The sequence below is a fragment of the Tachysurus vachellii genome, chromosome 19 (assembly GCF_030014155.1).
Source record: "Tachysurus vachellii isolate PV-2020 chromosome 19, HZAU_Pvac_v1, whole genome shotgun sequence".
Taxonomy (NCBI): Eukaryota; Metazoa; Chordata; class Actinopteri; order Siluriformes; family Bagridae; genus Tachysurus; species Tachysurus vachellii.
The window spans coordinates 8,782,920-8,809,110 of record NC_083478.1 but is presented as its reverse complement, the minus strand read 5'-3'; the positions used below and the strand labels follow the sequence as shown (position 1 = coordinate 8,809,110).

The following is a 26,191-nucleotide window of genomic DNA, read 5'->3' as shown; positions in this document are numbered from 1 at the left end:
TTGTTTGTTTATCTGCAATCGTATTGTTCTTCCCTTCAGCTATGATAAAGACACATTTCTTTCCAGTAGTTGCCTTTGGTTACGTATGTATGTGTGGGTGGAGCTACCAATACAGGGGTGGGACCCATTTGGGTTAGGGGCGTGTTTGTTTCAGTGATGTCAACACTGGCTTTCAAACATCGGAGACCCTACAGTACCTTTAATGTGCCTCTGTTAGTGTTTGTTGCAGTTTGTATTCTGAACACTTGGTGAAAAAGTGAAATTTTATGGAGTTAAATAGGGCGCTTGCTTACGATGCTGCACCAAGGTGACCCACATTGACAACCACTTATTTATACAATTAGGTTCATTTTTTATAAAATAACAGATATTTTGGTACTGCACACACACAAACACACACACACACACATACACACAGGAGAAAAAAATCACTTTCAATGCATTTCATTTTAATTTTAAGGTTGGATTATCATTATTCCTTATCACTTACACCTCTATTTCAGACAATGAAGACAAGTCAACTCTAAAAGACCGATGCTGGCATGACTGTTTTCCCTTCAAACAGTTATCTGCATGCTGAGGAAATGACACATACAGCCCATGGCCACATATGCTGCTCCTTTCCTCATAATGAAACATAGCAGGGGTGTCAGAGTGACTCAAGACTCATAGCATGAATTCAGAATGCAATCCCTTAACGTTATCTATACATGTAGGGTAGAAAACATCTTCATGTCTATACATGACAAAGCTCATGCATTGTTTGCGAATGTGGAGGCTTGTCTTTTCCAAATGGCATGTGGGGGGGAGATTTGTTCTCGAAGGTCACATAAGGCGGTACATCTGCCTCAGTGTTAAATGATATCCTTAGAGTAAGAATTGAGAGCATTTCTCTCTCTCTTTCTCCCTCTCTCTCTCTCTCTCTCTCTCTCAGATCAAATGTGCTGACATGCAGCTATTGCTGCCCACCATGTCCTCCTTCAACCCAGACCTCAAGGCCAGCTGCTTTCCCACTCAGAGATTTTTCCTTCTTTTCCCTCCTCTGCCATTTCATGGATCTAATTATCTAAAACTTGTCATATTTGTCATAGGGTCAAAGAAGCAATCAATATTCATGGTTCTCTTTAACACAATATTCTTGACCAAAAAAATCATGTACAATAAAACTACTTCTTTCAATGAAATACTATATTTTCAGAAAAACTACTAATTTAGATTAATGTAGCGGTAACAACGCAATATAAGATAAAAAAATCAGGTTTGTTATTGTGCATGCTACATATGAGCGGATGTCTTTCTTACCAGTATTGATGAGAGGATGGTTTGTTGCTGTGCTCACGTTGTGGCTCATACTGATCACATGTGCATTCATCTCACTGACACCATCACTCATCTTTGCTGGCTCTGAAGCACCCACAATGCCGGGCTTCGCTCCCTGCTGACCCTGAGCCTGAGAGCTGAGACTCTTTAGCTGGGGCACAGATAAACTGGGAAGAGCCACTTGAGTTGCTCCTCCACTGCTGTGCTTTACACTGAGCCCGGGTATTTGGGGATGAGTGGTGGAGGAGGAAGAAGAGGCCACTGCCCCCTGCTGGCTACACAACACCAGGCTCTGCATCTGAGATGAGTGTAAGAAAACTCTTCAGCATTGAGTTGCGTTGCAAAGATTTTGGGTGTTGTGTGAATTCAGAAGTTTCAGGTACCTGTGGGCTGGTTGACTGGAGGTTGACATACTGTGACGAGGCCTCAGGTTGGACAGCAGCGACTGTAGCAGTCGGAGTAAGTATGAGCTGGGGGGACAAAGGAACAGCACGGCCTAGGCTCCTAGCTACTTGCACAAGGCTATTTTGCTGTGCCTGAAAATCATACCAAAATGGGCTGTTTTTGTCTTTATATGAAAACACCACAGGACTTTTGTTATTGGTGCCTGTAGACTAGATCGGTGTGGATATTTTCTCTGTCTCGCCTTAATATGATAAAAAGCATGGATTATTAGCTTAAACTGCAAAAATAGCATACACTATATAGACATTAAAAAAATAAGACCATCTATTTTAAAGAAGCTATTTAAAGAAAACCAAACCACAAAGTCAATAATAAACTGATGGGATCTTAGTGCACATTCTGCTATTACCTATTTATCCTTCATCTTCTTTGTGGGATAATTTTCCAAAACCTTGTACATTTTATGTCCTTAGACATTTTTCCAGCAGTTATTTGACATCCAGGTTCTCATGAATTTTTAAAATAGCTATGAAAAAAGTGCTGGATTGAGTCAATGTGGCAAATGTGGTTGGCTTGGGTATATTTCCACTTTAAAATCCAGACATGCCTTATTTATATGAGCTCTATGAATAAAAAGCAGTAGATAGAGTAGTATATATATATACACACGCAATAGAAACTTTAGTTTTAATAAAAATGATATCTATAATAATTTGAAAATAAAAACCTGAAATAATGAATGCAAATCACTATTTGCTTATTCACACATTCAGTACATTCACACCTTGATTTTCTCTCAGTTTACACCAATTAATGCACTATTATTATTACTATATTATATAAGTTTCCTACAACTGTTTTTTTTTTATTAATTCTATTAATTGTGATTTGTTTGTAACATAAACACTAACCTTACACTCAATGTCTTTATTCTGCACTTAAATAAACTTCATTTGTTTGTGTTCTTAGTAAATCAGGACTAAGAATGCATGCCTTAACCACATATCCTCATCTGTATCTTTGAATGGGTTACAATAATATTATTAAGGTTTGTGAGTGAATTGACTTACCATCTGTGCACGCAGGTACATCTGTGCTTGGCTGGCGGTGAGAGTTGGGGTGGATGAGTTCCCAAGTAGCACAGCCTGCTGGGTAATACTGACCGGAGGGGTGTTCGCTCCCTGAGCTCTGCTGATCAGCTGAGCCGCTGCTGCAGGAGAGCTGGCCAGTTTGATCTGGGGGGGGAAAGAGATGAGTGGAAGCTTAGATTAAACAACAGATTAAGATCCATTATGGACATTTTCCATATGGACAAGTATTACCGTTGAGATCAAGTTTTATTCTTAATTGTGGTCATTTGTTTCCAAACTACAAATGTTTAGTTCTGCAACACTTTGTATTGATGTCGGTTCATTTTACAGCAAGTTAGTCGGTTGTCAAAGTCACAAGTAATTGCTAGTAATTGCTCTGCCTCATTAACTGCTTGTTTAAGATCAATTAAATACTCTAACATTTTTCCACCTGATATCTATCAAGCATCCATTGAAAAAATCTAAGTTTCCTTTAATGAGAAAACTAATGAACATGCTTAGAATGGAAGTCTAAGAGCACTTTAAGGGCAATCAATAATAAATAATTCCAAATGCTTTTATTAATTCTTCAATGTAACGTATCTGTGAGTTTTTAAATCTGTGAACTTGTCATTTGTAAAATGTGTTAACAGTATATTTAACATGACATAGCTCAAAATAAACAAAGAAATATTACAGTATGTATCTAAACACATAAAAAAAACAACACAAAGTGTCACTTTCGAGTCAACAAGCTAACAATAGAATTTGAAAATATCAAACATGTCAAAATGTCTGTGTCGAACTGAAAGAACCAGAATACCAAGACTCAAAAACTGCAATCTTGTGCTTTGTGTGACGGTCAAAGTAATGGATATTATTTATACCTGATTAATACTTTCAAAGAACTTTATCCTGAATGATTTTATAGCTACTTTATGATGCTTAGGCATTTTCTCCAAAAAAATAATAATAATAATAAAAAATAAATCTGCCATCTTAATTGTTATACACCTTAAGCTTATAATTATAAAATCTAAATCATTTTTCAAACTACATTTGTTTTCCCTCACTTCAATATTATGGACAATTCTGTGTCGGTTAATGGCAGTATATCATGCATGAGCTTTGTACTGCTGTAATATATGGTTACAGAGTGGTATTCTGGAATGATATTGTTATTATCATTTGCTTTGGGGAACTGAAGCCATGTTGAATGAGACATTAGTGGCAGAATTTATGATACGTACAGTAGTCTGAGAGGATAAGGCCTGCTGAGATGCAGTTCCGCTCTGACTGCAGTTCTGTCTTCCTGCTACAATGCTGGCCTGAATAATAAAGAGAGAAACCAGGAAAAAAAAAGAGAGAGAGAGGGTCAAAAGTCAACTCTAATCCCCATTAATCAACAAAAAAGACACCACACACACAAAGTAAACAAGCAGGCAGGAAACAGATTTCTTTTTCTCACAGCCTGGCATGTTAATCTACACACCGAGCATATAAAGTGCTGCTGAACGGCTAAACCAATAAACCACATTTTAGAAACGGCACTATGATACGACGTGTCTGAGGGTTTACAGTAGCAGCAAAGGTGAATTAAATAATTCTGTTTGGGATATGTACGTAATGGGAATTGTCTTTTTTTTTATTTTCCAGAAGTACAGGATGTAGTTTGGCTTATAATAATTCATTTTTTATGTATTGGGTGAGGGTGAGGTTTTGGGAAAAACATGTGGTAAACATTCACAGTTGTCACGGGAAATATCTAAATGCATCAATAAGATGATCATAAATTTTCTGTTCACATAAGGTATAATTATTCTCTATAACAGATCCTTTCAAGTATACGATTTATCAGGGTTCAGCTCTGTTTCATGCTCAAACACATTCAGCTCCTTAATTAACTAACTGTTTGGCAATCGCAGCAACTCTCAAGCTGTTTGCTAGACCTTCGGGAAAGATCCTACAGTGCTGAGTGGAGGTTAAAGGGAATTACTGTTACACATCTGCTGGATTTTATATTTTATATTTATATTTATCAGACAGAATCATTGACTTTAGGAACATAATGAAAGCATGGTTCAATGTACTGTACAACCCGAATTCCGTAAATGTTTTTAAAATTTGAATAAAATGAAAACTAAAAGACTTTCGTATCATCTGAGCTAATATTTTTTTCACAAAAGAACATAGATAACATAAATGTTTAAACAGAGAAACTTTACTGCTACAAGTCCTAAAATAGCTGTAGATACATTCAGGCTTTGTTTGCTTAAGAAAAGCTTTATTATTTCTGTCCTGGTTTTGCCCCCGCTAGGTGCAACTGGTTAAGGGGCCATTTTGTCTAGAAGTGTAATATACAGTTAAACAACAACAACAACAACCATCATCTTTATGTAGTCAGTACTTTACATAATAGTATATTTAAAAACTTCAATTTACTGTATAATGAAGTGCATTCATTTTTACTGATGTGTCTGTGTGTGTGTGTGCAAGTGAGTGAGAGTGTGTGGGTGTGTGTGTGTGCGAGTGAGTGAGAATATGTGGGGGTGTGTGTTAGTTTGATTCTGTGTGAGTGTGTGTGTGTGTGTGCGCGAGTGAGTGTGTGTGTGCGAGTGAGTGTGTTCGTGTGTGTGTGTGTATGTGTGTGTGTGTGCGAGTGAGTGAGAATATGTGGGTGTGTGTGGGTGTGTGTGTGTGAGTGAGTGAGTGTGTGTGTGTGTGCAAGTGAGTGAGATAGTGTGTGTGTGTGTGTGTGTGTGAGAGAGAGTGAGTGAGAATATGTGTGTGTGTGTTAGTGTGATTCTGTGTGAGAGTGTGTGTGTGTGTGTGTGTGTGTGCGAGTACGTGCGTGAGTGTATGTGTGTGCGAGTGAGTGAGAGTGTGTGGGCGTGTGTGTGTGCGAGTGAGTGAGAGTATGTTTGTGTGTGTTTGTGTGTGCTAGTGGGTGAGAGTGTGTGTGTCTGTGTGTGCGAGTGAGTGAGAGAGTGTGGGTGTGTGTGCAAGTGAGTGAGACTATGAGTGTGCTAGTAGGTGAGAGTGTGTGTGTGCATGTGTCTGTATCTGTGTGTGCGAGTGAGTGGAAGTGTGTGTGCTAGTGGGTGAGAGTGTGTGTGTGTACCTGTGTCTGTGTGTGTACGAGTGAGTGAGAGTATGTGGGTGTGTGTGTATGAGACCTGTTGCACTGCTGCTAAACTCAGGTGCTGTTGCTGGAGTGCGGCCGTCTGCAACATGAGATGGTGCTGCTGTGCTGCATACATCTGCTGCAAGTACTGAGCTGCAGTACTGGGCTGCCTGTGCAGGGCCTGCTGAATCACCTGACACACACACACACACACACACACACACACACACACACACACACACACACACACCCATATTGATGTCACTATGCCTATAGTTCACATAGTATAATGCCACCTGGTCTATTGTATAATGTAGAACTAAAATAATCTGTGAATAAGTATAACACGATATATGTTAAATAATATAGAATGTGGCACTTAGTTTCCTTTTTCTCCATGGTTAAGTAGGTATTAATGCGGAATTATGTGTTTTATTCCAAAATACAAACATAAAGTCACTATTAGTTCTATACTGAACATGTTTCCTTTGTTTGAAGTGCTCAGTGAAGTCATTTAATATGTTCGTAATTTCTTTTTGTAATAATTGTGGGTACACAATATAGTAGCTTTATTAAATATTGACAGGTCATAATTAGTTAGAAAGTTATGCTGTACACAACATGACATTAAAATGAACAGTGCAATTGCATTGCAGCATGATTACAAGTCATCAATGAATTACTTATAGCACCGTATTATAGCATTATAAGGTATTATTAACACTTCTAACTCTACCTAAGCACTTGAAATGATCATTTTATTTCCATTAGGAAGTAATTAAACAAAGCTTTCATGGTAAGCTTTGGGAAATGCCTTCATTACTGATGAACTCTATCTAGACGCAGAGATAGTGTAAAATCTGCAACTTACTGCCATTCTACACAACACAGAGTTGTCATCAAAAATACATTTAATAATAATTAACATTATATAATAAATATATAATTAAGGTATAATATTTAATCCACTAAGATTTTTAATTTCTAAAAATAACCCAAGATTTAAATAATAATAATAATAATAATAATAATAATAATAATAATAATAATAATAAACTGAACATTTCCACCTTAACAAAAAGAAAAGAACAATACTAACAATATTATTAATATTTAAACTTATTTTTTTATATTTAAAATGATTATTATAATATTTAAATTTCTATGAATTGTGTGATTTGTCTTTTTATTAGATGATGATGATGATGATGATGATGATCACTCTTATTGTTTGACCGTTATTCGACTCCACTAACGTTATGTGATAATAAATGTTGCCTGTAGAGGGCAGCAGAGGATCACGAGGGCAGCAGAGGACCATGAGGGCAGCAGAGTTACAAGTTCAGACTCAAATTTACAGTACACTCCATGCAGAAATACAGGGAATGTGATTATAGCTGAACTTGAGGCTGAAGATTTAAACCCAAATCATTCAGCTTCACAATTTGATCAAAACCCAAGATCAAGGTTCAGAAACATAGTTTTAAATATTAACACAATAGCTTGTAATATGTGGAAACCTTTCAAACATGAGCTTAGCTGAAATTTAAACGAGAACAGTGAACCATACCTGCACTGTCTGTCTGTCAGGGATTCCCCCGTATACTGATATCTGTGGCAGTGTCTGCTGTCTGCTGCTGGCACTGACATTGCTACTGACGCTGGAGCTGATGCTGGCATTTCCCTGGCTGTTGTTGCTGCTGGAGCTGGACGTGATGATGGGATTGCTTGGTGCAGGAGCACTGGAGCTGGAGCTCACAGAGGCCTGCGCCCTCTCCATGGCAGCTCTATACCCTCCTGGATTCGATCCACGACTTACGATTCTCTGTCCAACACCTAACACACACACACATACACACACACACACACATGCATAGAAGAGACACAAGCCAAGCATGCATGGAGTCCTTGCACTTGGGCAACTGCTGCACAAAACATTGATTGTTTTTAAATTGAACCCCGAATTCCTCAGGCAGCAAACTAAATGAATAGGATGGATGATGTGTCCACTGGGAGGTGTTTAATTCCAGTTTAAACTGGCACAAAAATAGTTTTCCAAATGTAGTATCCAACCAACATTTTCTTTATCCACAACTGACATTTAACTGTATATAATATTATTATATATTAATTATTATTTTATATTATATAAAAATATATAATATAAATACAAAAGAAATCTGTTCATTCATTCATTAAATCTTTCATTTATTCATTTATATTCAGACACCACTGAGTCAACATAGCATAGCCAGAAAGCCTACATATTTATAAAGATGTGACACATGTCAGATTCCACACAGACACAGACAGCTTTTGATTGACTCATGCTGGTGAGTTGTTAGACAGCAATGCTACCACGCCACCCTAACAAAGGAACAGTCTCGAACTATGTTACTCAAACATGCAAAAAGATACTACAGCCATGTATGAACAGTCTAAATTTATAGACTATATAACACTATATAGTATGAAGTGTAAACACACCTTTTGTTCAATGATCAGCACCGCAAAGTTTCCCTACAAAGGGAATCCTGAAAAAAAAAAGGAAAAATCAAATCATTCACTGATGACAAGATCCTACAGTTTTTACTTGCTCATTTTTAACCAGCAGACATGATAAATCTTTAGCTTGCTAGCTGGGCTCTTCTCTACATTTCAGTGAAATTTTATTTTGCCTTTTGCTCCTCAATTCAGCGTTCACACTCATACTGTCTTTTCTATTTCTGCTTGACCTGGTATTTTCACATCAAACGGTTAAGCTAATCCGAGTGAACCTACGAACAGATGAGAAAGAAAACTCACTTTGTGACTATGAGTTAAACTTAGCCAAATAAATAAAACATGCAAAAAGACTATTGTAAGAAGCTGAATAAATTGTATTGTAATAAATTGTAATAAATAAATTTACTGAGCAGGCATGAATGTAAAAATACTAATTAGTGTAGTTAAATTAATAGTTAATATCCTCAAATTTATCCACATTTAGCATGCGTTATAGTGCTAATTTCAGCTCTAGGATTGCGTATCAGATCGCGTAACACATAGTTGCACAAGCCACATCCTGGTTAATTCTAGTTTGTTGACGTCATCTGACTACACATCTCATCAAACAACATCAGTTAAGTATTTACATTGCCAGACCTGCACTTGAGTCTCTCTGACATAAGAACAAGTATGGTTTATTTTCTTCTGTCAAGTTGTTTAGTCTCAGAGGATTTTCCTGCCATAAAACACTGCAAGTGTGTTCACGCTTTGGCTGTGAGAGCGTTAATCCCTGCTCTCAGGCTGATACCTGAGATAAGACAACACAGACTCATGTTACCTGTAAATTAGATGATCTACTGTCACTAGAAAGAAACTTGAGCTGCATGAATCACAGGTCTCTACCACCTCTAGTATCAGTTAACTCATGCAGTAAATTCCACTGATATACTCACTACAGATTTTTTAAATGCATGTAATCCATTTATTCAGTGTGTACACATACAGTCCATGGAATCACAGAGTTTTTACTGACAGAAAACATTAGGGTCTAAGTTGAGAATAGTTTTTTCGCCTGCTGGTTTTTTGACAGCTTGTAATTTCCACAATTCTTTTTTTCATTTTATTTAAAAGAATTGTATATTTAAATAATGAAAAATGTTTGCATCCATGTCAAATCCAAGATTAATTAAATTGTTCCAATCCGTACATCACAGATATAGATGCTAGCTCAGTAAACTGAAATGACACAAATTGTATAAGGATTCAAATAAGCGATGACAATGATGTATGTGAGTCTATCAGAACATAAAGGGGTTCCTTATTTATTATATAATGTTTTAGTATGTGTAGTTTTACATAGAGCTATTAAAGGTTTCTACAAAGGAATAAAAAACCTTTAGAGCTTTTGATATTTTACAGAGCTTATTAAGTACAAATTACCCATAATGCATTTATATGACAATCATATGGAATGACTTGTTACACACTTAACAGCTGTGTGAAAGATTTCAGATATTTGATGACAGATACAAATGTTTTTTTGTTTTCGGCTATTGCACTACCACTCTGAAAGTTTTGTTCATATTAACATAAGCATTAGTAATTAATAAATCCTGCTTGCTCTTAAATCACCACTCACATACAGTATTGGTGATGAAGTGATTTCATATGAATGGAGTTTATTAAAGTGTATGACTGTTAACCTCCATCCCTAACCCTGCACTATAAAGTATTTACTGTAAGATTTATACTAATTTTACCCAAAGGAACTTTAGACTGGGGCAGGATACATCTAAGCAGTTGAATATTTAAGGTATTGCTCAAGGACCCAAACATAGCAGCTTGGTTGTGCTGGGATTTAAACGTATTCCCTTCTGATCTGTAGCTCAACGCATTAACCTTAGCTTGAGCCATTAGATATCCCATTATGTGTTTGGTTTTTGTGGTATTTTACTGTAAATCAATGCATCACCCAATCATTTTAGTGTAACCCTGTAAAATAATTTAACAATATTGGAATAACTGGAAAATAAATACTGTAAACTCATCAGTTTTTATAGTACAGTATATCCTCTAAACCTTTGCAACTCCTGTAACCTTCTACGCAGTCTGAATTCTGACAAATATTGATTTCTGTTCCTACCATGTTGACATCATCTCATCAGCCCAGTCATCCTGCTCACTAACACTGAAGGTTGCACGTTCACTAATGTGGGCTTTGATGGAGTAGCAACAACTGTGATTGCAGCTACTATATGATGCATATACAGCCTTCGCTATCACTCCACTGGTCCCGATCAACAGTGAGAAATATGGTTAGGTTCATTTCTTTGCTTTGATGTGTCAAGGCTTCTCAGAAGATACATGAGTCAACAGGATTTGTGGCTCATGTACACTTGCTTCAATTCAACTGTTAAAATGCTTCGGTATGCATCTGGCATTGGGAAACGTTCTTCACAAAGGAGCGTGAAGTAAGGAAAATGATTGCTCCACTGAGATTCAGTCATACATAACAGTCATACAGACTCATTTCAGACTTTTATGGTATGTGTTGGAATGAGTTTCTTTGCACAATCAGCTCTAAGAATTTACTGCAGATGAATAAAATATGTTTCTGATATATATATATGAAGTGCAATGTAATAATATAAAATAAACTTGAAATTGTTAGATTTTTAGGAAACAAAATTTGTCTCTAGCAACAGTGACACACAAAATTTTGAAAAGTTTCTCATTCTTTTCTGATCCCATCTCCTCCCAGTACAGATGACTGAGACACTGCACAATCATTATGTCACACTGCAAAGACCAACAAGGGTGCCCGAATGCCATTAATGTGGAGCTGACTATCACAGAAAACTACAGTGGGTGGTAGATATACCAGACCAAACAGCCCCTGTTCTTTCATTCCCTAACATCACCAGCTAGACCAACATCAGCACGCCAACCAAACGACCCAGATGGGAATGGATGTCTTTCCTATGAGACTGTACACCTGCTAGGACTTGTCCAGATCCTTTCAAAATCCCCAAATCCCATGACCTCAGACATATAAAAACTTTAATGCTGCTTTTATATCCAGTTGGCTTATTCCAGTGTATAGACAGATACTCTCTCTGTCTCTCTCTGTCTCTCTCTCTCTCTGATTCCATTAGGCCACTAGGTCATCAGATTGAATTAGTTCCAATTTCCTGAAGCAATTATACATGAAAAATTTCAAGTAAATTATCAAGTCTTTACTAAAAAGAGACTTGCGCCTCTTCTCTATCTTTCTTTCATGCTTTCACTTCATTCTTTTTGGCTGTCCGGTACTGCAGACTGCACATTATTCCAGTCAATTTGCCCTCTCTAGCTCTAGCATTAGTTAATGGTCCACCATAGACATTTATGGTAACTGAAAAATTGTCTTTGCTCTGCTCAAAAAGAGACTGTAAAAGAACTGTCACTCAACTATTCCAGTCAATTAGAAGCAAAATCACTTAATCATACCTCACGTCTCTGACCGGATCTCATATAACTGTTTCTGTGCAGAGAGGTTGCACGTGTTTTTCTTTAAAACAGCAACATACTGATATTGTGTTAAGCTAGAGGGCCCAAGCTAGGGTTGCAACAGAGATTGGTAATTAGCCAAGCCTACATCAACTGACAGCATTTCCTCCGGGTATTCTGACACCGGATGGATGAGACATCGAACCCGTGCCTGCCTGGACAGGCTAAAGCTGCACTCTGCCTGTTAACTAACTAATATAGACATTATTACTAACTAATAATTAACCACCTTTCTAGGTCTCGGCATCAACCTGGTTTTCTAAATTGTTGGCATATGCTGAATAAGTGTACACAACGTACAACGTACCTTAACACACTGTTAATAAGTCAAATCACAAGCACAATGACAACTTGAACAACCAAAACAGCACCATTTCCTTACTTCAGCTATTAGGAAAAAACCCTCATTGTTTTTTTTTTGACCGTTAAGGGTTCCTTTCACTTACAGTAACTGCTTTATCCTGGTTAGGGCTGCACTCTGGAAGATGTGGATCTCAGGAACACAGAGCATGAAGAGGGAATTGCATGGGACCACGTGAAAGGTGTTCTACTTACAGCCATGAAAGATTCTCACAAAGGAACAAACCAAAGAACTATTTGGACTCCTAAGGAAGGAGCAAAAGACTTCTGGACTTTTATGCACAACACCTAATACCTCATCAGCATATATCGCACGCATTTTCCTGATCTCTTTGTTTGTACATGTAATTCTAATTCTATTTTCATTGTAATTATTTTTATTCTATTTTTATTTGACTTTTTATGACACGCACAGTCGAAAAGCATCTTCACCATGTCATAAATTGTATGATTATATATGTGACAAATAATGCACTTTTGGTAGGAAATAAGAGCACAATTTAGACACATAACAAATACAGCATGTGGAAGATAACAGATTTATTAACATTTTATTGTGTTTAGCTATTTATTCTGAATATGTACCTGCACTAAGGAAGATTTGTTACTATCAGCATAAATATTAATAATGTAGTCATAATTGTTATGATGCATTTACCAATAAAACATTTGCTTGTTTTTCAGCAGTAAACCTCAAAACTCCCAGTGCTGTTCATATCATTTTCAATCATGTCTCCAGTTCATGCTTCCTGCGTGGGATTAAAATCGGCTTTTCCAGAGCTTTTGAAATGGAAAAGCATGTAATGAGTCAGATATCATGTACCCACCTTGTACAATGGCTATGAGTAACACATGGCCAAAACTAGTTACAGAAACTATCATGGGTTCCTGCCCAGTTAATGGGTTCTCAGACGCCCTGCTCTCAGGATTTTACACTTGAATTGCATGCTGCCAGTACTGACTTCTGTCAATTGTGTACAAAAGGAAGCTACAGCGGCGGTTCCAACAAATACCTTAGAGATAAACCCTAAAACTCTAAACTCTAGAACTAGCAGTACATGCTCTACTCTGCAGGACAGGAGGCAATATCGCTCAGAGCTATAGAAGCTTTGAGGTTTTCTATATAAGCCAAAGGGTCTTTGTAACATGCTGTTCACTTCTTAACATGCCTGCTTAGTGTAAGTCAGAGACAACCTGTCATAAATTAGGTGAGGGAGGGAGTGGTTGGAGGAAGGGGAAGAGAGAGAAAGAGAGAGAGTGAGAGAGAGAGAGAGCGAGAGACAGAAAGCGAGAGAGAGAGAGAGAGAGAGAGAGATAGAACTAGTCATGTTACACATGTTAGCTGGTGTATCAACAGGGTGTCGGTCAGAAACTGGAGAGCTATAACACACCACAATTACTCAAATAGTCTCCATAAACCCATACTGGAGGAAGTTAAGGAAATCCTGCACTTTTTATAGTTTTTCTGTTACACTGTTTCCCCAGTTGTATGAGACAAAATTTGTTCATTTGTTTAAGAACTTGAAAACTAAAACGAAACTATGGTACTATAGCAACCCCTGGTAACTTGTTAATTAAGCATAATGAAACATCATTATTCCCATAAAGAAAAAGTGAACAAGCATGATACTAATAAATCATGCACCACTCTCTGCTTACTGTTTGCTGCCGTCAGAGTAAGATATTTGTCCTCTCTTACCAAATTTCTCTCCCTTGCTCTCCATCATCCTCCACGTTAGTGCATTCCCTGCTTTGTAGCACCCTGCCAGAGGAAGATTTGTAGCCCTAATTTCCTTAAGATCCACCATAAACCTGCCTGCTTTGTCTGCAGGGGGACTACCGGCGTGAAATATGGCCCATGCTGTCATGGTCTCGCTGATTGAAGAACTCAGCCGAGGGACTCTGTGATCGTAATGTTGACATACTTGTGGTCAATGTCTGGAGTATATCATACGCTTTTCCGTGACCAATGAGATGGATATGAAGGACAATATCTCTTAAACATGAAAGCACTAGTACAAATGCATTCAGCAGGAAATGAAATTGTGTAGGTGACTGATACAAAATTCAAACATTTGTTTCATTGCACCGTTTCAAGGTGACCTTATAGCCATAAAACTCTCTGATAGGGAGAAAATGAATAAGTAGCCATCTGTGCATGCACTCATTTTTTAAAAAAGAAGAGACATTAAAGATGAAGGTTTTTTTTTAACCACTCTCATCTGCAGCATAAAGTACATGTAGGGGTAATTTCAGATTAATCTGAAAAAGAGTGCGTTTGCAGGAACAGTTTATCATGGACTCATTAACATATAAATGACTTGCCCACACAGCCTGATCATTTGGGGCTTTTAAAAAAGACAGTAATAATAACAGACAATAATAGTAACGATTTCATTCCTTTGAGCTAAACAACCGTGAATTCCCTTCATATTGTTTTTTTGAAATGTATGTGGAGCTGAAGCATGAAATGAGCTCAAAGCAATAAAGCTCAGTTTCTTCTGTCTTCATGAACACCAAAAACTAGGAGCCAACAACATTTATCTTTTTATCCTCATATAATATCTTCTTAAAACATTCCAGCACTTTTCTTTAATTTTATTTTGCCTTGTTGTTGGATTTGGTTATTATTATAGCAGTTCAATGGTGCATTTTAAATAAAGTGAGTGTTATAGATTGTTGAATATTGAAAGATTATTTTTTAATTGTGATCGTTCAGCATTTAGGTCAATCACAGCTTTACTGAATTCTCCAATCTGACTGCTCAGAGGGTGTTTCTTAATTTTTTATAACAGTAGCTCGATTATATTAATATGATCTTTCCATATCTTATCCATAATTCCCAGGAGTCTATATTGCAGATGCTTAACATAATATATAATAATAAATGGATTACAAATGTGCCGTTACACAATAAAGAGAACTTTGACAGGGTGTTTGACAAGTTTATATATTATTTTATATTTACAAGGAAATATTTAAAGTTGCATTTTGAAAGAGTCACCAGTGTCAGCACTTTGTAGCTGTGAGAAATAAATCTGCATCTTTAAGTTTTTTCCTTTAAGGGTAAAGGACTAAAATCAAAGGCTGTTGTCTTCTGCAGTTTCTTACAGCCATATATTCTCGGTCTTAGTAACTACAGGAGAACGTAAAGAAAAGACAATGTTCCATCGCATTGAATGTAACTATAAATAAATAAATATAACCTGCCACATCCTTTTAATAAAATAAAAAGATTTAATTGTCTGTAAATTATTGTGGTGTAAGAAGAAAAAAAGAAATCTTGACAAAGAGCTGTTGATTAAAAAAGAGACAATTTTTGGTTAGTAATTTGCATCACTCCATGCATTTGTTGATTATATTCATATAACTGAACGCCCCATTGTGTTTTATTCCTAACATCATTTTAAACAAAAACAACAGAAATAAAAAGCAATTTTAACCTGTAAATATTGGAATCACACCAAAACATTACATTTACAGCATTTAGCAGACACCCTTATCCAGAGTGACTTACAACTGAGCAACTGAGGGTTAAGGGCCTTGCTCAGGGGCCCAGCAGTGGCAGCTTGGTGGACCTGGGCTTCGAACCCATGACCTTCCGATCAGTAGCCCAACACCTTAACCACTGAGCTACCACATCCCACCAAGAGTCATGTGGATCGCCAAGCTCTAACACTTGACATAAAAATTCATTTAAATACATAAAAATAATGTATAAAAATAATTAAAAATAATTAAAAATTAAAAATAATTTATATAAAAATAAAAACCTATACAACCAAACCGACCGTGTGATATTCATTTAAGGTTTAATGTACTACACACTGTCATCACAATTAAAATATATTTAATGGTAGTGTTTAATATTTTGGGGGGAGGAAGAACTACAATACACCAACAAGCTGTTCTAGCTGAGGCCAATAAAACAGCATTCGTTTAGCCGTGTATTAGAAATGCCTTCCAGTTTGCTGTCAGCATTATCAGATATCAAACATGTAAAGTGTATGCTGTATCAGGCTTCAACAGTTAACGAGTAAGAAACTGTGAACTGTGAACAGCTGCCTGTGTTCTAACACTTGAAATCAGCATGAGACACCCTGCCACACTTCTCTCTCTCTCTGTGTGTCTGAAACACTCACGCAGTTGTAAAGCTGCCGCTTGACTGGGAGAGAAATCAGAGCCACGCGCGCCTCGGGGGACGCGACACTCACAAAGAGTCTCAAAGCCTTCCGGGCAATGACTTATATCTGGGAAAGCATTTAGAGGACACAGGTGTAAAGAGTTATTAAACGATGTCATGGTTTCTTCAGAAAGCAGGCGTTACTATAAACTATATATTATAAGACGAAACAGGTTACTATAGAGCATCATGAGTGTAGCTAGCAGCAGTGATGGACATTTGGTGGACACACTTCTGTCTAAACAAATGGTGTCTCCTCTGCAAAGGGCGACGTTTGCATCGGCAGCCGAACACCTGAGCAAACTCACATCTCAGGTCAAACAGCCACCTGTTTCAGACCACTCAAGCATGAAGCGACAGGCAGCTCTAAAACAGCACAAGACAAAGGAGTTGACAGACTTTGTGTGCAGTCACATCCATCCATCCATCATGAAAAAGTCACTGCTGAACGGTGAGACGAGATGCTGGATGCCGCTGACTCTAGAAGGCAGAATCTTTTAAATTGTACTATTTCACATATTTTTTTTTAGCATAATTTGTGCCACATTTGTAACAAAGTGTGTTAGATATATGGCACACATTTCCCCAAAGTATTAAGATACCTGGAAAATTTGTATCTTAATTCTTGCTTTAGCATTTAATGATGATCTTTATGCTGCAGTGATTTTTAAATACTTAATATATAATATTGCTGACGATATACAGTGCACTGGAATTGGAACACTCTATCTTGTGGCATGAACATGATATAAAGGGACAGGACAGAGTTCGTACGTCTATTTTGTCTATCGAACGCACTTTTACTTAAAGCCCATTATTACCATGTCTATGACATTTTGCTTTACCTACTTGCGAACCACAACAGTAATAAGAGCAAAATTTAAAAAGTTCGATATCTATCCCTTTTTAAACAAAAAGTAATTTATTTATTCATTTTCAGTAACAGCTATATCGTCTATCCCAAAAACATTGGGTGCATGACAGGAATGCACCCACCTTGGATGGCACGCCAATCCATCCAGGGCACAGTGCACACACTCCTTTATACCTAATGGCAATTTAGTGTAGCTAATCCACCTGAAAGCATGTTTCCTTTATGGTGCCTAATAGAAGAAACCAGAGAACCCTTTGGGGAAACCCACAAAATGTGAAACAGTAATCTTAGTAACCTTTAATTTTTCCAATGTGCTTTAATTATGGTTGTGCATTTGTGTATCCATGAACCTACTGTTTGTGATACAGGTTAGAATATGGCTCAGAAATCATTCACATACAAAGTTCTGCATCTCTTAAATGAACACTGTTTGAACACACTTTAAAATAACTTACACATATACTTGTGCATGTACATTGTAATGTAACAACCCCTGATTTAGCTTGTCAAACGCTTTGAACAAATATTGGGTGCAACATGTATGTGCTTGTAGGACTCATAAAACAGCCCAGTGAACATTCCTTTGGGGTCAAAAGTGAGGCTGCTGGTAAAGAGAAGATGGGCTATAGAGAGTTCAGCAAATATACTACCTGCTGACAAATGACTGATTTAGACAGGCATAATGAGAGAATGAGTGATACAGTAAGCTGCACTGAGTTTGGCTGGGTTATGTCAGGGAGAAGATCAGGAGAACGTCACCATGAGAACAGAGTTCGAGATTCTGGTATTACCAGATGTGCTTTTTAAACACGTCAACATGTTCTCCATGATTTTAATAAATGAATTAAATACACATTTTGAACACAGTTCACATTCATTTGTTTGTTTTCCAGCAGGTTTAGAAACACAAACTAAATAATAAAACTAATTTCTGCTAATAATGATAAACTACTGTATGTGGTCAAATGTTTGTGGACACCTGACCATCACACGCATATTTACTGCATGTCCTTCTTCTCCAAACTCCTCCACAAAATTGAAAGCATACAATTATAAGGTACTGTATGTCTATGTATGCTGTAGCATTATGAGTTCCCTGCACTGGAAATAAAAGGCCCAGACATGTTCCAGCAAGATAATGTCCCTATATACAAAGCGAGCTCAATGAAGACATGGTCTGCCAAGACTAGAGTGGAAGAACTCTAGTATCCTGAACTGATCCTTCACATTAAACCCATTGAACACCATTGGGAAGAACCCGGAAAACACCAACTACATCCCAAGCCTTTTCACACAACATCGGTGCCTGAACTCACTAATGCTCCTGTACAAAAAAGTTCCAAAAGAAAGTTCTACTAGAAAGCCTTCACGGAAGAGTAAAGTATTATAAGAGCAAATGGGGGACTAAATCTGTAATTAGATATTTACGGACGTAAATATATTCACGGGCATATGGGTGTGATGGTGAGGTTTCCACAAATATTTGACTATATAGTGTATGTTAGTGCTTTATCCTGCTGTATTATGCTATTCAACAATTACCCTAAACACTGCACACTATGTGTACATAGTGGCTGAATGATTCAAATTAAGCTGATGAAAAGACAGGGCAGCTTTATAACTCCAGATCTCCTACAGTAGTTCAGTTCTGACCTCAGTTTACTGTCTATGTGGAGTTTCACATTGGCCCTCTTGGTTCTCTGGTTTCCTCCCACCTACTAAAATATGCGAGAAGGTAGATTGGCTACTGTAATTACCGTCAATGAGTTTGTGAATCTGTAATAAACTGTCATCCCTCTGACGGTGTATTTCAATCGTACACCCAATGTTCCAGAGATTGGCTTCAGATCCACTATGACCTTGTGGAACAGTGACTTATTATGGAAACCTGCTGCCCTACAGAGTGTATATGTAAATGTGAATGTAAAAGTAAATGTAAATTGCTTTGTTACACACTAGTCACACACTATCACGGACATATTCACTACACTTATAACCCAGACAAACATCCTTACTTACTTAATGAGTAGCTTGTTTTAAACCATGCTGTTAAAATCAATCCTTCCTTTCATTTTATTTCATGTGGCAGGACCACAGATTTCACTGTGGCTATTCTTGATCTTTTCTGGGCTGCAGGTAAAAGGATTAGTTTGGTGTTTATACATTAAAGCAATGAATAGATTATATTACAACATTAAGAAACATAAATATTAAATACTAATCATATGCATATCTCCTCAAGATCATCTCAAACACACATTACCTTTTAAACACTCCAAGATTGGTGCTGTGTTTAAATGAACTACTCACTATCTTACCTACTCTTCATTTATTTATGACAAAATATGTAGTAATATGAGGCCAATGGAATGGAGAAAGAATTATTTAAAAGATTAAAATGGCCCAGGAGATGTTATTGAACACGAACAAATCACTGACATCGGTATTAATACACTATAACACATAATATCAGTGCTTTTTTTAATGCTAAACCAAATAAGCCAAATAAGCAACATTTGTTTAACAAATGTTTAGCAAATGTTCATACAATGCTTAATATGAGCTAGCACTAACAATTTATCAACATTCAGTAACATGAAGTAATTGAATGTCAATTCATACATGTGTTCATTTGCATTATTTTACATACTGTATGTATGGTTTATTAATCCTGAAGATCATATTTTGTTAATGTGAACTAATGTTAGTTACGTTTATGGACGTTAAGTTAATGACGTTTAATCTAAACCATTCCCCTACACATTTTAAAAATAAAACGAGTGTAAATGGTTTGGAATGGTTTGGAAATGGTTTTTAAATCTACTGGGCCAGTTTTAACTACCAATAAGTTGTTGTTGTTGTTGTTTTCATGCAAACTACTTTGTTGTAACTAAATCCTACAGCAGCATAGATACTGTATTAAAATTAGTACTAGACAAATCATTCCACTTAGTGGTCTGACCAGGACTGTAGGACAAGTTTCACTTGAGAATCAACAATATAGAGTACACCAGTATTTCCTCTAAAGCTTGTTACCGCAGTGGATTGTAAAGGTGTAAAGATGCAAATGAGATCATGTCCTTCAACCCTTGTCTACACTGATGCACAGGTGACTAATTCTTACATATTTGAATACAAACCTTATGCAAAGTAAGAGTGCAGACAGGTTTAGGGTTGCTAGGAATAAGAACATCACGTTGTTTAGCTCAGCAAACAGTGGAATATCGTAAACATCTGAGCTTTTTCAGGTTTATGAGATAGTGCAGATGGACAAGAGAATCCACACAAGTGCAAGGTGAGTCTGGGATTTTGTTTACAAATCAGCGGGTAAGACCAAAGTGTGTGGAGAAGGTGCAGATGGTCATGTTATTTGAGATGCAATGTGGTTAAACACATCATATCAGCACCCCATGGGTCAATAGTGGAACACTCTTCCGGTGTTCAGTGCGCCGTCCCCTCTTGGGGATTAAGAACGGTTTTAAGTGGTACCATTTCTCAAGTGGACAAAAAAAAACTTAGCAACAGTTTGAACAGGAAAGGGATATCTAAAAAAACCTGCTTTTCTTGTCTCAGGTATATTCATTGAAAGAAATTCTGTAGAGCACTACAAATCCTAGACTACAAATTACGCTTCGAATCCCAGGCAGATCAATCAGTCTGTTGATCAACTTCAGAGCAGAAATTCAACACACGGCAGTAGATTATGTGGTGGCATGCAACTGAACAAACAGTCATGGTGAATAAGAAAACAAGTGCAGAGTAAGACAGTTTCTCTTATACATGCTAACACTGATTCTGAATGTATAACCTCTCTCTCTCTCTCTCTCTCTCTCTCTCTCTCTCTCTCTCTCTCATATATACACACCCACCCACACACACACACAGACACATATATATATACAATCAGAGGAAATAAGCAGCAGGATTCTCAACCTAGTATCATGTATAAGCTTATAAAGGCAGCATGCAAAGTGCAGAAAGCAACAAATCTTCATGTCCATACCTTCTACAGATACCTCGTACTCTCCCCTTGCTCGCCTTCCTTCCCTGATATCCTACACCATTTCTGAGTGTCTCTCTGTCCGACAGGACAGACTACACCAGGCACTGAGGAAGAGCTCAGGAGGAGGGAAAAGACTTCAGCATGAATTAGCATTCCAAAAGCAAGCATGTGACTTTTTTTCTCTCCAATCGCATGGTAGCATGTCAGTCTGGACCTCCCTGCACTGCTCCCACCCTCCCTCCCTCTCCTCCTTCTTCTCCCTGTCCTACCTCTCCTCCTTCTCTCCTCTCTTGTTCTCAGCTCCAGTAGATTTGCTGTGACAGAACTGTAAAACATCTGAGATGCTGTTGTTACGCAAGGAACACTGTACTTACCATTCACGTTCAGCAAAATTAGTGACATCTTAGTAGTGTGTTAGGCACATGTTTGTAAGTAAATGAGGACTGAAAAAATTTATTTTTTATTAATATAATGCTTAAAAATCTAGACTTAGACTTATTATACAATTAGTCTGAACTAAGTGAAACATTTTAGACTTATTTTCAATAACTGCTTTAATATGACCCACACACACACACACACACACACACACACATATAAATGCACATATACAAATACACTCATTTGCTCCTAGGGGCAATTTAATGTCGGGAAGAAGTGGGAGAAATGTGGAGAAACCATAGGAAATCTATACTAACTGTACAAGAACACACAAAACCCCACACAGACATTATTAGGACTGATTCGGTCCTTATTTTTTTTTTAAGCAATACTGTACCACAATATCACCCAATTTACACTACAAAAGTGTTTGTAAACCTGAGCAAGCACAATATTCCCATTAAAGTGACATTTTCTGCCATAAATCCACACCAGGTCCTTTACAGGCATAGCAGCTGGGCTACTGAAAACAGTGTTTTATCCTCTGTCTGTCACCTTAGCACACCAAACATCCTTCCTCCAAGTGCACCCTACCCTTCTTCCTGAATCCTTCTCATGAGTCTCATTACGACTGGTGCTGTTTATAGCAAAGCGGCCTACAGCACACTTCTGCTGTGTGACCCGAGCCGCCCTGGCTTTACAAGCCCTCTCAGCAACAAGTGTTAGAAAGCGATCGTTCTTGAATGTCGAGCACTTAAAAGGCCATGATTAATCTGTTGCATTTCTCTGGTATGCCATAATCAGATATCAGTAATTTGCTTGCAACCATGGCACGAGGTAATAAAAGTTTTCAGCAATGAATCTGGACGGAGCCGCCCTTTAAGCCGTTAAGCGATGGAGGATATAATAGTGTGAGACACACAGGTGCTGAGGCAGCACTGAGATAATTAGACAGGTCAGAGAACTGAGAGGGAAATGAGGGAGGTGATTGTGCTATTTTCTGTTTTGTTAATAAGTTCCTTATGCTTTCCTTATATGTGCAAGAAGAGGATGGAAAATTTTTCTATAAGGAAAGGTGTAAGGATGAATTTTGTTAATAGGGAAGATTTTAAAGTTGACACCGTGTATCATTTCACAGCTACTTGCCAGATATACACGTGCATCAGTTTTACATGATAGCAAGTATGACCATTTTATAGTGAGTCTTTTAACCAAAGGAACCATTCAATTCTTTACAGTTGTCCTTATAATGAGTTCTTTTAGTCATGTCAAACCCTGCTTTATTTAATCTCTATGTAGTAACTGACATGTAAATGTCTTAGTGACATGTGACGTAGTAATTTAAGCACAATGGTGCTTAAAAATAATGAATTATTTTCTTTATTTCACAGTTCTTCTACAGGCTCTCTTTTAAATTGTGCCGTTTTTACAGATCTTAGAAAGCCACCATAATGGATTTATTTTAAAATGTCTCTGTAACATTAACATTTTTTTTAAATGAAATCTTTTTTGCCTTTAAATCTTTCAATAAATTAAAATGTTCTACTGATAAAAGAAGAAAAACATAAAATAAATAAAAGATCAAAATATTCTACAGGGTGCCAAGACATATTACAAAGGCATTTTATCAATTTACTTTATGACTCTTAACTAATATATTTTAGATATTTACTAATGAACAACTATAAACTACAGCATTATTCATTCATTCATTCATTTTCTACCGCTTATCCGAACTACCTCGGGTCACGGGGAGCCTGTGCCTATCTCAGGCGTCATCGGGCATCAAGGCAGGATACACCCTGGACGGAGTGCCAACCCATCGCAGGGCACACACACACTCTCATTCACTCACGCAATCACACACTACAGACAATTTTCCAGAGATACCAATCAACCTATCATGCATGTCTTTGGTCCGGGGGATGAAACCGGAGTACCCAGAGGAAACCCCCGAGGCACGGTTTGAACATGCAAACTCCACACACAAGGCGGAGGTGGGAATCGAACCCCCAACCCTGGAGGTGTGAGGCGAACGTGCTAACCACTAAACCATCGTGCCCCCAACTACAGCATTAATTTAACATATTAAATACACACATATGTTTTTGTGACCCACTGAATTACACTCAGCAGATTCTTGCCATTTAGTATTATGGCAATTTAAACAGCATTTCTGGATGAAATAAACACTGGATACAAATGCAGGCGAGTATTTAGCCAATTAATTATGAGTTTTATTTATTGTTAGATAAAGTAGCTACAGTGAAATTAATAAGAGCAGTCGGATAGTAGATGAATAGAAGTCTTAAGGTTTAAATACATAAATCTGTCTTATTTAATTTCCTTGTGTTTGGCTGTTAGCTATTTCGGAACAAATGTAAAGGAACAAATGTAAAATAACCATTAGTTCATAGCATAGTTAATTGTCCTTATTAAAGTACAGCTTTATGTCAGATAACACTTTAATAAAGAAAGGAAGCTGTTTTCAGTCAAGCTTTTTCTTACCTTCCCTCCTACTGATCAGAAACAGCAGGTCTCCTCGCAACACCACATCAGCTTCCTGGAGACTAATTTACAACTTCCTGTTGTCAGCACTCCTGTTGATACTAATCCCCTCCCTGTTACAATAGCAGTAGGGCACTTAGAATCAGCCACTGTAGCCAGGATTATTAGGTACCTGAGGCTAAACACCTGTAGTGACACATGCTTATTGCAACACAAGCTATTTAATTGGTCCACATTGTACTTGTAGCAGGTTAAAGCTACCGTATAACTGTTGTGATGCTCTTGGTCAGGAGTAGGTATGCTGTTAGCAATGAATCTACATTCATTTTTCTTTACATAACAGATATGTCAATGGAGATTTAACAGAAAATCGTATTCTCTGAGTTGTGAAAGGATGATAGAAGGAGAAGGAAGGAATGGAGAGGATAAAAGACACACCGTCTTTTTTTTTTTACACCGTCCGTCCTAAGCTTCCAGTTTACGAGCCCTCTTCTTAATGACAGCTTATTCTTGTGGGTTGGATGGAGGTGACTAGCACAGAGGCTTATGGCTGAAGATCCATCACTTTTTATGAGGCCGTTGTCATGTGCAGAAAAGGGGTAATGCTCACACCAAGCTTTGTTTCTTTTCGGCTGTAAACGCTGCACTGTCACTGTAATTGCCCTCATATATATACGAGTAGACCTTACCTCCCTGCTCTGGACTATCAATCAGTTACGCCACAGTCCACACAAAGGAACCAGGCCTTTGCCTCTTGTCTGTCCACCTCAACAAACTCCAGTCACACCTCGAACCACAACAATTACTTCAGAGGCACACTCACATATAAACCTGCTTGCTGGTAGTTTTTCTATTTATATGGTTACAACATTTATCTTCTCGTGCTTCCAAATGGACTGTGAAAACATTTATCGACACTATCAACCAATTGCACTGACAATTGCTGAAACCATAACTACAAACACATATAATTAAATGACAATTATTTATATAGACAAATTAGTTTATATAGTATGTTTTATGTTAATCATTACAACAAAGCAGCTTTACAGAAATTTGAAAGATTTAAAAGATTGCATGGAGGAGGCAACAGTGTCAATGTAAACCTGAAGAGGAACTAGACTCAACAGAAATTCATGGTCCTTTGTGTGATATTCTCTTTTACAATACCTTTACCATAAATCAAAAAGTCCTAAAAACACTAAATGTTTTCATACTGATGTCTTTGTTTTGTCCTTAGCGTATGCAAACGTCTGCACTCATTTGCATATAGCAAACTTCGGAAATGTCGAATCGTGCACACTGAAAAAGCTAAATGTGTTGCATATGTATGGCTTCTACCAACCAGATACTGTATATGTACAGTCCTTTTGTTCAGCTACTTCCTGCTGGCCAGATTTTAAAAACACTGGATGTGAGAAGGAAATTCACCCTTTCTGGGACACTAGTTCATCACAGGGCACTATACACACATTCACACACTTATCCACACCTACAGGTCATTTAAAGCAACTAATGCACCTAGCAGCAGGGTTTTGGGAAGTTGGAGGAAACCAAGGAACCTGGAAGAAACCTGTGTTGAGGAGAAACTCAGGGAGAACAGGCACATGCAAAACAACAAAACAATCATATACTGTATTTGGCTCCTGATTTGTGCTAAAACAACATGAATTGATGGAAAGGAGCTGATGGCTTCCTTATGAAGTCCAGTTAGACTGAAACCTGGCATTTTAGTATTATTTTTAAAATAATGGTTCAATTGATTTAAGTTTTCTACTTTATAGTAAATCGATCTACACTTCTTACAGAAAAATTACAAGAAGTGTTTTTTTCAGCATGGTTTAGCATAAATAGACCTGTGTGACTCAAAAAGAAAAATCAATACTATTCACAAGACAGGATCAATGTGTGCAATTCTGATAGACAT

The 26,191-nt window shown here is 37.4% G+C and overlaps 1 protein-coding gene across 3 annotated transcripts in view; it reads right to left on the bottom strand.

Annotated features, from left to right (window-relative positions):
* The window catches only part of phc2a (polyhomeotic homolog 2a (Drosophila)), a 41,590-nt gene extending 17,294 nt beyond the window's left edge, over window positions 1–24,296 (bottom strand). The window contains exons 1-8 of one of the 3 annotated variants that reach the window (XM_060893629.1): window positions 24,265–24,296; window positions 8,407–8,453; window positions 7,490–7,755; window positions 5,972–6,112; window positions 4,046–4,123; window positions 2,796–2,960; window positions 1,704–1,856; window positions 1,303–1,618 (exon numbers count right to left, since the gene is read on the bottom strand). In XM_060893629.1, coding sequence (XP_060749612.1) covers window positions 1,303–1,618; window positions 1,704–1,856; window positions 2,796–2,960; window positions 4,046–4,123; window positions 5,972–6,112; window positions 7,490–7,699 — 1,063 coding nt within the window. In that variant the 5' untranslated portion in view covers window positions 7,700–7,755; window positions 8,407–8,453; window positions 24,265–24,296. Of the gene's footprint in view, window positions 1–1,302; window positions 1,619–1,703; window positions 1,857–2,795; window positions 2,961–4,045; window positions 4,124–5,971; window positions 6,113–7,489; window positions 7,756–8,406; window positions 8,454–21,375; window positions 21,486–24,264 lie in introns of those variants that run through there. The other 2 variants (XM_060893628.1, XM_060893630.1) reach the window with 2 other exon arrangements.
* Between the last annotated feature and the right edge of the window lie 1,895 nt (window positions 24,297–26,191).